General features: G+C 48.6%; 1 protein-coding gene across 1 annotated transcript in view; it reads right to left on the reverse strand.

The window, feature by feature from the left end:
• col6a3 (collagen, type VI, alpha 3) overlaps nucleotides 1-12,913 on the reverse strand; it is a 74,036-nt gene that overhangs the window by 40,735 nt on the left and 20,388 nt on the right. Inside the window, exons 19-22 of the mRNA XM_051905466.1 lie at nucleotides 2,752-3,351; nucleotides 1,981-2,580; nucleotides 1,194-1,790; nucleotides 125-724 (exon numbers count right to left, since the gene is read on the reverse strand). Of these exons, the coding sequence (XP_051761426.1) occupies nucleotides 125-724; nucleotides 1,194-1,790; nucleotides 1,981-2,580; nucleotides 2,752-3,351 (2,397 nt within the window). The remainder of the gene's footprint in view (nucleotides 1-124; nucleotides 725-1,193; nucleotides 1,791-1,980; nucleotides 2,581-2,751; nucleotides 3,352-12,913) is intronic.

Consider the following 12,913-nt stretch of genomic DNA (forward strand, 5'->3'; position numbering starts at 1 on the left):
CTCTTCAGGAAGAAATACATTTCCTTCTGCAACTCATTAGAACTAGAGGAACAATACGGCACATGTCTCTATAACCATATTAAAATGGGAGGAATTAAAGGAAGCTGGTTTGGCTTTTTCTTACCTATCGTTGTGGTAGTGATAGGCGTGGCCTCTACAAAGACTGTGTTAATGTTAGTGAAAAGCTGCTGTTGGACACTGGGAAGGTCAGCGAAGTCACTCACTGAGAGTGCATAACTAGGCTCATGGGAGATCTTCTGGAGTTCCCCGCTGTCTGAGCTCCTTGACCCTATCCCAAAGATAAGCACTCCCAGCTCCTTCAGGGATGAGGCTGGTGTGTCAACATTATCAAATGACCTTCCACCACTCAGCAGAATCAGTAACTGAGGCACACCTTCTACAAGTCTGCTTCCAGCGGAGGCAGTGAAGACATTGTCCCTCACGTACTGCAGAGCTGCCCCTGTGTTGAGGGGTCTCCCTCCTTTGTGCCTCAGACCCCTGAGCGTGTCAAGCACGTCCTCCTTTCTTGAGTATGTGTTAAGATAGAAATGGGCCTCTGGATCTCTGCTGTACTGGACCACAGACACACGGTCTCTGTTCTCAGACACATTCAGTCTCTCCACCATCCTCTCAACAAAGTCACGCATTGCAGGGAAAGAGCTCCTTGTGCCATCTGAACCATCCAGCAGGAACACTACATCCCTCCTAGCCATCCTTCGCTCAGCTATGGGTAATGGAATGGAACACAAAGTCACGTGAGCCCTGGGTATCTGATATTGTCTGCGGGGCGTACGCGTGCCCTACTCGGCAACTACAAAAGGGAAACAACTCTCCTATCCTTTCAGCTATTTTACAGCCAATCTAACGGTCAAATGTTATTACTGTGTGCTAAAATAGAATCTCATTTTGGTCAGAGTAGAGCTGCCTATACCTAATGAATACAACATGACAAAATGAGGTGTATAACTTAAAGGATATTTTCATCAAAAGACAAAAACTGTGCCTAAAACTGACGAACGAGCAAACAAACAAACACTTTAAAACTCAGCACTGCTTAACACCCCGAAGAGTTCAAACCCATGGCTTCTTAGGCTAATTTGCATTGCTAACATAAACCGTTTAGTGTCTGCGGCACGCTTTGCAAGGAGGGCTCAGTGTGCCGTTTTCAAGAGACGTGTGGGAATCTGTCTTACCCGCCACAGTAGGTGTCGTTGGCTTGACTTGTACAAGCACATTGTTGAGGGAGCTGATAAACTGCTGCTGGACACTGGGAAGATCAGAGAATTCATTGATGGACTGTGCATAGGTAGGATCGTTGGCAATTCTCTGCACCTCTCTGCTCGAATTTCTGGTGCCAATGCCAAAAATCAAGATTCCCATCTCTTTCAGGGCAGAGGCAGGTGCATCTATGTTATCGCTTGACCGTCCTCCACTGAGGAGGATAAGAATCTGAGGGACACCCTCTTGCTTTCTACTCCCCGCAGAGGCAGTGAAGACACTGTCCCTCACGTACTGGAGAGCTGCCCCTGTGTTGAGGGGTCTCCCTCCTCTATGCCTCAGACCTCTGACAGTGTTCAGGATCTCCCCTTTTGTTGAGTAGGTATTCAGATAGAAATTGACCTCCGCGTCTCTACTGTACTGCACCACAGAAACACGGTCTCTGTTTGCCTCTATGTTGAATTGCTCCACTACTCTTTGCACAAATTCACGCATCGCTGGGAATGTATTTCTAGTGCCATCTGAACCGTCCAGCAGAAACACTACGTCCTTTCTGGGTACGGCATCATCAGCTAGGGAAAGAAAACAGCGTCATTAACACCAGGTCATTTGAAAACATCTTTAGAATGTCACATTAGTTTAACCACCTCATCGACTACCTAAGCTGTGGGTAATGGTCCCACTGCTCGCAACTACTTAGGAAGATCAACAAAGCACAGGCTGTGAGCTAGCTCTCGTAAAGTTCTGCCATGATGCACATACCGGTCAGAGTCGGGGTAGTTGGAGTGATGGGCATCGCAACAGCCTGGACAGAGGCCAGCAGCTGCTCTTGGACATTTGGAAGCTCACTGAAGTCGGACACGGAAAGAGCATAATTGGGGTCGTATGAGATTCTCTGCAGTTCTCTGCTATCAGAGCCCCTCGATCCTATTCCAAAGGTCAAGACGCCAAGCTCTTTCAGAGAGGAGGCTGCTGCATCAACACTGTCCAATGACCTTCCCCCGTTAAGCAGGATCAGTACCTGCGGCACACCCTCCAACCGTCTGCTGCCGGAGGAGGCAGTAAAGACATTGTCTCTGACGTACTGGAGAGCTGCCCCCGTGTAGAGGGGTCTACCTCCTTTGTGTCTCAGACCTCTGACACGGTCGAGAACGTCTTCCTTTGTCGTGTAGCTGTTCAGATAGAAATGGACCTCGGCGTCTCTACTGTACTGCACCACAGAAACACGGTCTCTGTTTGGCTCTATGTCGAATTGCTCCACTACTCTTTGCACAAAATCACGCATAGCTGGGAATGAATTCCTAGTGCCATCTGAACCGTCCAGCAGAAACACTACGTCCTTTCTGGGTGCGACGTAATCAGCTAGGGGGAGGGGAAAACAGCATCATTAACACCGCGTAAATGTCGATAACCTTCATAATGACACATCAGTTCATCACCTCATTAACCGTCTAAGCTGTGCGTGAAAAAAAGTTGGGACATCAAGTAGAAAGACAAGACACGGCGTATCGTAAAGTTCTGCCATGCACATACCGGTTACAGTCGGTGTAGTTGGAGTGATGGGAATTGAAACAGCCTGGACAGAGGCCAGCAGCTGCTCTTGGACTTTTGGGAGCTCGCTGAAGTCGGACACGGACAGAGCATAATTGGGGTCGTATGAAATTCTCTGCAATTCTCTGCTATCAGAGCCCCTCGATCCTATTCCAAAGGTCAAGACGCCAAGCTCTTTGAGAGAAGAGGCTGCTGCCTCAACACTGTCCAATGACCTTCCCCCGCTAAGCAGAACCAGTATCTGCGGCACACCCTCCAGCCGTCTGCTACCGGAGGAGGCAGTAAAGACATTGTCTCTGACGTACTGGAGCGCTGCCCCCGTGTAGAGGGGTCTGCCTCCTTTGTGCCGCAGACCTCTGACACTGTCAAGAACTTCTTCCTTTGTCGTGTACGTGTTCAGATAGAAATGGGCCTCTGGGTCTCTGCTGTACTGGACCACAGAAACGCGATCTCTGTTCTCAGCTACTTCCAATTTCTCCACCATTCTTTGCACAAATTCTTTCATTGCTGGGAACCCATTCCTAGTGCCATCTGATCCATCCAGCAGGAAGACAACATCTCTCCTCTGTCTACGGCCCTCAGCTAAGAAACAGACATTCATGGATCAGGTGGGGGACATTGTAAGGAGAGAGAGAGAAAAAAAAAAAACACACTGTATTACACACTTGGTGCTCAATCATGCTTTTTGTGTTTTCGATATCGTGTCACTTCCCATTAAGTTTTACTCTTCAGGAAGAAATACATTTCCTTCTGCAACTCATTAGAACTAGAGGAACAATACGGCACATGTCTCTATAACCATATTAAAATGGGAGGAATTAAAGGAAGCTGGTTTGGCTTTTTCTTACCTATCGTTGTGGTAGTGATAGGCGTGGCCTCTACAAAGACTGTGTTAATGTTGGTGAAAAGCTGCTGTTGGACACTGGGAAGGTCAGCGAAGTCACTCACTGAGAGTGCATAACTAGGCTCATGGGAGATCTTCTGGAGTTCCCCGCTGTCTGAGCTCCTTGACCCTATCCCAAAGATAAGCACTCCCAGCTCCTTCAGGGATGAGGCTGGTGTGTCAACATTATCAAATGACCTTCCACCACTCAGCAGAATCAGTAACTGAGGCACACCTTCTACAAGTCTGCTTCCAGCGGAGGCAGTGAAGACATTGTCCCTCACGTACTGCAGAGCTGCCCCTGTGTTGAGGGGTCTCCCTCCTTTGTGCCTCAGACCCCTGAGCGTGTCAAGCACGTCCTCCTTTCTTGAGTATGTGTTAAGATAGAAATGGGCCTCTGGATCTCTGCTGTACTGGACCACAGACACACGGTCTCTGTTCTCAGACACATTCAGTCTCTCCACCATCCTCTCAACAAAGTCACGCATTGCAGGGAAAGAGCTCCTTGTGCCATCTGAACCATCCAGCAGGAACACTACATCCCTCCTAGCCATCCTTCGCTCAGCTATGGGTAATGGAATGGAACACAAAGTCACGTGAGCCCTGGGTATCTGATATTGTCTGCGGGGCGTACGCGTGCCCTACTCGGCAACTACAAAAGGGAAACAACTCTCCTATCCTTTCAGCTATTTTACAGCCAATCTAACGGTCAAATGTTATTACTGTGTGCTAAAATAGAATCTCATTTTGGTCAGAGTAGAGCTGCCTATACCTAATGAATACAACATGACAAAATGAGGTGTATAACTTAAAGGATATTTTCATCAAAAGACAAAAACTGTGCCTAAAACTGACGAACGAGCAAACAAACAAACACTTTAAAACTCAGCACTGCTTAACACCCCGAAGAGTTCAAACCCATGGCTTCTTAGGCTAATTTGCATTGCTAACATAAACCGTTTAGTGTCTGCGGCACGCTTTGCAAGGAGGGCTCAGTGTGCCGTTTTCAAGAGACGTGTGGGAATCTGTCTTACCCGCCACAGTAGGTGTCGTTGGCTTGACTTGTACAAGCACATTGTTGAGGGAGCTGATAAACTGCTGCTGGACACTGGGAAGATCAGAGAATTCATTGATGGACTGTGCATAGGTAGGATCGTTGGCAATTCTCTGCACCTCTCTGCTCGAATTTCTGGTGCCAATGCCAAAAATCAAGATTCCCCTCTCTTTCAGGGCAGAGGCAGGTGCATCTATGTTATCGCTTGACCGTCCTCCACTGAGGAGGATAAGAATCTGAGGGACACCCTCTTGCTTTCTACTCCCCGCAGAGGCAGTGAAGACACTGTCCCTCACGTACTGGAGAGCTGCCCCTGTGTTGAGGGGTCTCCCTCCTCTATGCCTCAGACCTCTGACAGTGTTCAGGATCTCCCCTTTTGTTGAGTAGGTATTCAGATAGAAATTGACCTCCGCGTCTCTACTGTACTGCACCACAGAAACACGGTCTCTGTTTGCCTCTATGTTGAATTGCTCCACTACTCTTTGCACAAATTCACGCATCGCTGGGAATGTATTTCTAGTGCCATCTGAACCGTCCAGCAGAAACACTACGTCCTTTCTGGGTACGGCATCATCAGCTAGGGAAAGAAAACAGCGTCATTAACACCAGGTCATTTGAAAACATCTTTAGAATGTCACATTAGTTTAACCACCTCATCGACTACCTAAGCTGTGGGTAATGGTCCCACTGCTCGCAACTACTTAGGAAGATCAACAAAGCACAGGCTGTGAGCTAGCTCTCGTAAAGTTCTGCCATGCACATACCGGTGAGAGTCGGGGTAGTTGGAGTGATGGGCATCGCAACAGCCTGGACAGAGGCCAGCAGCTGCTCTTGGACATTTGGAAGCTCACTGAAGTCGGACACGGAAAGAGCATAATTGGGGTCGTATGAGATTCTCTGCAGTTCTCTGCTATCAGAGCCCCTCGATCCTATTCCAAAGGTCAAGACGCCAAGCTCTTTCAGAGAGGAGGCTGCTGCATCAACACTGTCCAATGACCTTCCCCCGTTAAGCAGGATCAGTACCTGCGGCACACCCTCCAACCGTCTGCTGCCGGAGGAGGCAGTAAAGACATTGTCTCTGACGTACTGGAGAGCTGCCCCCGTGTAGAGGGGTCTACCTCCTTTGTGTCTCAGACCTCTGACACGGTCGAGAACGTCTTCCTTTGTCGTGTAGCTGTTCAGATAGAAATGGACCTCGGCGTCTCTACTGTACTGCACCACAGAAACACGGTCTCTGTTTGGCTCTATGTCGAATTGCTCCACTACTCTTTGCACAAAATCACGCATAGCTGGGAATGAATTCCTAGTGCCATCTGAACCGTCCAGCAGAAACACTACGTCCTTTCTGGGTGCGACGTAATCAGCTAGGGGGAGGGGAAAACAGCATCATTAACACCGCGTAAATGTCGATAACCTTCATAATGACACATCAGTTCATCACCTCATTAACCGTCTAAGCTGTGCGTGAAAAAAAGTTGGGACATCAAGTAGAAAGACAAGACACGGCGTATCGTAAAGTTCTGCCATGCACATACCGGTTACAGTCGGTGTAGTTGGAGTGATGGGAATTGAAACAGCCTGGACAGAGGCCAGCAGCTGCTCTTGGACTTTTGGGAGCTCGCTGAAGTCGGACACGGACAGAGCATAATTGGGGTCGTATGAAATTCTCTGCAATTCTCTGCTATCAGAGCCCCTCGATCCTATTCCAAAGGTCAAGACGCCAAGCTCTTTGAGAGAAGAGGCTGCTGCCTCAACACTGTCCAATGACCTTCCCCCGCTAAGCAGAACCAGTATCTGCGGCACACCCTCCAGCCGTCTGCTACCGGAGGAGGCAGTAAAGACATTGTCTCTGACGTACTGGAGCGCTGCCCCCGTGTAGAGGGGTCTGCCTCCTTTGTGCCGCAGACCTCTGACACTGTCAAGAACTTCTTCCTTTGTCGTGTACGTGTTCAGATAGAAATGGGCCTCTGGGTCTCTGCTGTACTGGACCACAGAAACGCGATCTCTGTTCTCAGCTACTTCCAATTTCTCCACCATTCTTTGCACAAATTCTTTCATTGCTGGGAACCCATTCCTAGTGCCATCTGATCCATCCAGCAGGAAGACAACATCTCTCCTCTGTCTACGGCCCTCAGCTAAGAAACAGACATTCATGGATCAGGTGGGGGACATTGTAAGGAGAGAGAGAGAAAAAAAAAAAAACACACTGTATTACACACTTGGTGCTCAATCATGCTTTTTGTGTTTTCGATATCGTGTCACTTCCCATTAAGTTTTACTCTTCAGGAAGAAATACATTTCCTTCTGCAACTCATTAGAACTAGAGGAACAATACGGCACATGTCTCTATAACCATATTAAAATGGGAGGAATTACAGGAAGCCGGTTTGGCTTTTTCTTACCTATCGTTGTGGTAGTGATAGGCGTGGCCTCTACAAAGACCGTGTTAATGTTGGTGAAAAGCTGCTGTTGGACACTGGGAAGGTCAGCGAAGTCACTCACTGAGAGTGCATAACTAGGCTCATGGGAGATCTTCTGGAGTTCCCCGCTGTCTGAGCTCCTTGACCCTATCCCAAAGATAAGCACTCCCAGCTCCTTCAGGGATGAGGCTGGTGTGTCAACATTATCAAATGACCTTCCACCACTCAGCAGAATCAGTAACTGAGGCACACCTTCTACAAGTCTGCTTCCAGCGGAGGCAGTGAAGACATTGTCCCTCACGTACTGCAGAGCTGCCCCTGTGTTGAGGGGTCTCCCTCCTTTGTGCCTCAGACCCCTGAGCGTGTCAAGCACGTCCTCCTTTCTTGAGTATGTGTTAAGATAGAAATGGGCCTCTGGATCTCTGCTGTACTGGACCACAGACACACGGTCTCTGTTCTCAGACACATTCAGTCTCTCCACCATCCTCTCAACAAAGTCACGCATTGCAGGGAAAGAGCTCCTTGTGCCATCTGAACCATCCAGCAGGAACACTACATCCCTCCTAGCCATCCTTCGCTCAGCTATGGGTAATGGAATGGAACACAAAGTCACGTGAGCCCTGGGTATCTGATATTGCCTGCGGGGCGTACGCGTGCCCTACTCGGCAACTACAAAAGGGAAACAACTCTCCTATCCTTTCAGCTATTTTACAGCCAATCTAACGGTCAAATGTTATTACTGTGTGCTAAAATAGAATCTCATTTTGGTCAGAGTAGAGCTGCCTATACCTAATGAATACAACATGACAAAATGAGGTGTATAACTTAAAGGATATTTTCATCAAAAGACAAAAACTGTGCCTAAAACTGACGAACGAGCAAACAAACAAACACTTTAAAACTCAGCACTGCTTAACACCCCGAAGAGTTCAAACCCATGGCTTCTTAGGCTAATTTGCATTGCTAACATAAACCGTTTAGTGTCTGCGGCACACTTTGCAAGGAGGGCTCAGTGTGCCGTTTTCAAGAGACGTGTGGGAATCTGTCTTACCCGCCACAGTAGGTGTCGTTGGCTTGACTTGTACAAGCACATTGTTGAGGGAGCTGATAAACTGCTGCTGGACACTGGGAAGATCAGAGAATTCATTGATGGACTGTGCATAGGTAGGATCGTTGGCAATTCTCTGCACCTCTCTGCTCGAATTTCTGGTGCCAATGCCAAAAATCAAGATTCCCCTCTCTTTCAGGGCAGAGGCAGGTGCATCTATGTTATCGCTTGACCGTCCTCCACTGAGGAGGATAAGAATCTGAGGGACACCCTCTTGCTTTCTACTCCCCGCAGAGGCAGTGAAGACACTGTCCCTCACGTACTGGAGAGCTGCCCCTGTGTTGAGGGGTCTCCCTCCTCTATGCCTCAGACCTCTGACAGTGTTCAGGATCTCCCCTTTTGTTGAGTAGGTATTCAGATAGAAATTGACCTCCGCGTCTCTACTGTACTGCACCACAGAAACACGGTCTCTGTTTGCCTCTATGTTGAATTGCTCCACTACTCTTTGCACAAATTCACGCATCGCTGGGAATGTATTTCTAGTGCCATCTGAACCGTCCAGCAGAAACACTACGTCCTTTCTGGGTACGGCATCATCAGCTAGGGAAAGAAAACAGCGTCATTAACACCAGGTCATTTGAAAACATCTTTAGAATGTCACATTAGTTTAACCACCTCATCGACTACCTAAGCTGTGGGTAATGGTCCCACTGCTCGCAACTACTTAGGAAGATCAACAAAGCACAGGCTGTGAGCTAGCTCTCGTAAAGTTCTGCCATGCACATACCGGTGAGAGTCGGGGTAGTTGGAGTGATGGGCATCGCAACAGCCTGGACAGAGGCCAGCAGCTGCTCTTGGACATTTGGAAGCTCACTGAAGTCGGACACGGAAAGAGCATAATTGGGGTCGTATGAGATTCTCTGCAGTTCTCTGCTATCAGAGCCCCTCGATCCTATTCCAAAGGTCAAGACGCCAAGCTCTTTCAGAGAGGAGGCTGCTGCATCAACACTGTCCAATGACCTTCCCCCGTTAAGCAGGATCAGTACCTGCGGCACACCCTCCAACCGTCTGCTGCCGGAGGAGGCAGTAAAGACATTGTCTCTGACGTACTGGAGAGCTGCCCCCGTGTAGAGGGGTCTACCTCCTTTGTGTCTCAGACCTCTGACACGGTCGAGAACGTCTTCCTTTGTCGTGTAGCTGTTCAGATAGAAATGGACCTCGGCGTCTCTACTGTACTGCACCACAGAAACACGGTCTCTGTTTGGCTCTATGTCGAATTGCTCCACTACTCTTTGCACAAAATCACGCATAGCTGGGAATGAATTCCTAGTGCCATCTGAACCGTCCAGCAGAAACACTACGTCCTTTCTGGGTGCGACGTAATCAGCTAGGGGGAGGGGAAAACAGCATCATTAACACCGCGTAAATGTCGATAACCTTCATAATGACACATCAGTTCATCACCTCATTAACCGTCTAAGCTGTGCGTGAAAAAAAGTTGGGACATCAAGTAGAAAGACAAGACACGGCGTATCGTAATGTTCTGCCATGCACATACCGGTTACAGTCGGTGTAGTTGGAGTGATGGGAATTGAAACAGCCTGGACAGAGGCCAGCAGCTGCTCTTGGACTTTTGGGAGCTCGCTGAAGTCGGACACGGACAGAGCATAATTGGGGTCGTATGAAATTCTCTGCAATTCTCTGCTATCAGAGCCCCTCGATCCTATTCCAAAGGTCAAGACGCCAAGCTCTTTGAGAGAAGAGGCTGCTGCCTCAACACTGTCCAATGACCTTCCCCCGCTAAGCAGAACCAGTATCTGCGGCACACCCTCCAGCCGTCTGCTACCGGAGGAGGCAGTAAAGACATTGTCTCTGACGTACTGGAGCGCTGCCCCCGTGTAGAGGGGTCTGCCTCCTTTGTGCCGCAGACCTCTGACACTGTCAAGAACTTCTTCCTTTGTCGTGTACGTGTTCAGATAGAAATGGGCCTCTGGGTCTCTGCTGTACTGGACCACAGAAACGCGATCTCTGTTCTCAGCTACTTCCAATTTCTCCACCATTCTTTGCACAAATTCTTTCATTGCTGGGAACCCATTCCTAGTGCCATCTGATCCATCCAGCAGGAAGACAACATCTCTCCTCTGTCTACGGCCCTCAGCTAAGAAACAGACATTCATGGATCAGGTGGGGGACATTGTAAGGAGAGAGAGAGAAAAAAAAAAAACACACTGTATTACACACTTGGTGCTCAATCGTGCTTTTTGTGTTTTCGATATCGTGTCACTTCCCATTAAGTTTTACTCTTCAGGAAGAAATACATTTCCTTCTGCAACTCATTAGAACTAGAGGAACAATACGGCACATGTCTCTATAACCATATTAAAATGGGAGGAATTACAGGAAGCCGGTTTGGCTTTTTCTTACCTATCGTTGTGGTAGTGATAGGCGTGGCCTCTACAAAGACCGTGTTAATGTTGGTGAAAAGCTGCTGTTGGACACTGGGAAGGTCAGCGAAGTCACTCACTGAGAGTGCATAACTAGGCTCATGGGAGATCTTCTGGAGTTCCCCGCTGTCTGAGCTCCTTGACCCTATCCCAAAGATAAGCACTCCCAGCTCCTTCAGGGATGAGGCTGGTGTGTCAACATTATCAAATGACCTTCCACCACTCAGCAGAATCAGTAACTGAGGCACACCTTCTACAAGTCTGCTTCCAGCGGAGGCAGTGAAGACATTGTCCCTCACGTACTGCAGAGCTGCCCCTGTGTTGAGGGGTCTCCCTCCTTTGTGCCTCAGACCCCTGAGCGTGTCAAGCACGTCCTCCTTTCTTGAGTATGTGTTAAGATAGAAATGGGCCTCTGGATCTCTGCTGTACTGGACCACAGACACACGGTCTCTGTTCTCAGACACATTCAGTCTCTCCACCATCCTCTCAACAAAGTCACGCATTGCAGGGAAAGAGCTCCTTGTGCCATCTGAACCATCCAGCAGGAACACTACATCCCTCCTAGCCATCCTTCGCTCAGCTATGGGTAATGGAATGGAACACAAAGTCACGTGAGCCCTGGGTATCTGATATTGCCTGCGGGGCGTACGCGTGCCCTACTCGGCAACTACAAAAGGGAAACAACTCTCCTATCCTTTCAGCTATTTTACAGCCAATCTAACGGTCAAATGTTATTACTGTGTGCTAAAATAGAATCTCATTTTGGTCAGAGTAGAGCTGCCTATACCTAATGAATACAACATGACAAAATGAGGTGTATAACTTAAAGGATATTTTCATCAAAAGACAAAAACTGTGCCTAAAACTGACGAACGAGCAAACAAACAAACACTTTAAAACTCAGCACTGCTTAACACCCCGAAGAGTTCAAACCCATGGCTTCTTAGGCTAATTTGCATTGCTAACATAAACCGTTTAGTGTCTGCGGCACACTTTGCAAGGAGGGCTCAGTGTGCCGTTTTCAAGAGACGTGTGGGAATCTGTCTTACCCGCCACAGTAGGTGTCGTTGGCTTGACTTGTACAAGCACATTGTTGAGGGAGCTGATAAACTGCTGCTGGACACTGGGAAGATCAGAGAATTCATTGATGGACTGTGCATAGGTAGGATCGTTGGCAATTCTCTGCACCTCTCTGCTCGAATTTCTGGTGCCAATGCCAAAAATCAAGATTCCCCTCTCTTTCAGGGCAGAGGCAGGTGCATCTATGTTATCGCTTGACCTGTCCTCCACTGAGGAGGATAAGAATCTGAGGGACACCCTCTTGCTTTCTACTCCCCGCAGAGGCAGTGAAGACACTGTCCCTCACATACTGGAGAGCTGCCCCTGTGTTGAGGGGTCTCCCTCCTCTATGCCTCAGACCTCTGACAGTGTTCAGGATCTCCCCTTTTGTTGAGTAGGTATTCAGATAGAAATTGACCTCCGCGTCTCTACTGTACTGCACCACAGAAACACGGTCTCTGTTTGCCTCTATGTTGAATTGCTCCACTACTCTTTGCACAAATTCACGCATCGCTGGGAATGTATTTCTAGTGCCATCTGAACCGTCCAGCAGAAACACTACGTCCTTTCTGGGTACGGCATCATCAGCTAGGGAAAGAAAACAGCGTCATTAACACCAGGTCATTTGAAAACATCTTTAGAATGTCACATTAGTTTAACCACCTCATCGACTACCTAAGCTGTGGGTAATGGTCCCACTGCTCGCAACTACTTAGGAAGATCAACAAAGCACAGGCTGTGAGCTAGCTCTCGTAAAGTTCTGCCATGATGCACATACCGGTGAGAGTCGGGGTAGTTGGAGTGATGGGCATCGCAACAGCCTGGACAGAGGCCAGCAGCTGCTCTTGGACATTTGGAAGCTCACTGAAGTCGGACACGGAAAGAGCATAATTGGGGTCGTATGAGATTCTCTGCAGTTCTCTGCTATCAGAGCCCCTCGATCCTATTCCAAAGGTCAAGACGCCAAGCTCTTTCAGAGAGGAGGCTGCTGCATCAACACTGTCCAATGACCTTCCCCCGTTAAGCAGGATCAGTACCTGCGGCACACCCTCCAACCGTCTGCTGCCGGAGGAGGCAGTAAAGACATTGTCTCTGACGTACTGGAGAGCTGCCCCCGTGTAGAGGGGTCTACCTCCTTTGTGTCTCAGACCTCTGACACGGTCGAGAACGTCTTCCTTTGTCGTGTAGCTGTTCAGATAGAAATGGACCTCGGCGTCTCTACTGTACTGCACCACA

This window comes from Ctenopharyngodon idella, chromosome 9, assembly GCF_019924925.1.
Source record: "Ctenopharyngodon idella isolate HZGC_01 chromosome 9, HZGC01, whole genome shotgun sequence".
Taxonomy (NCBI): domain Eukaryota; kingdom Metazoa; phylum Chordata; class Actinopteri; order Cypriniformes; family Xenocyprididae; genus Ctenopharyngodon; species Ctenopharyngodon idella.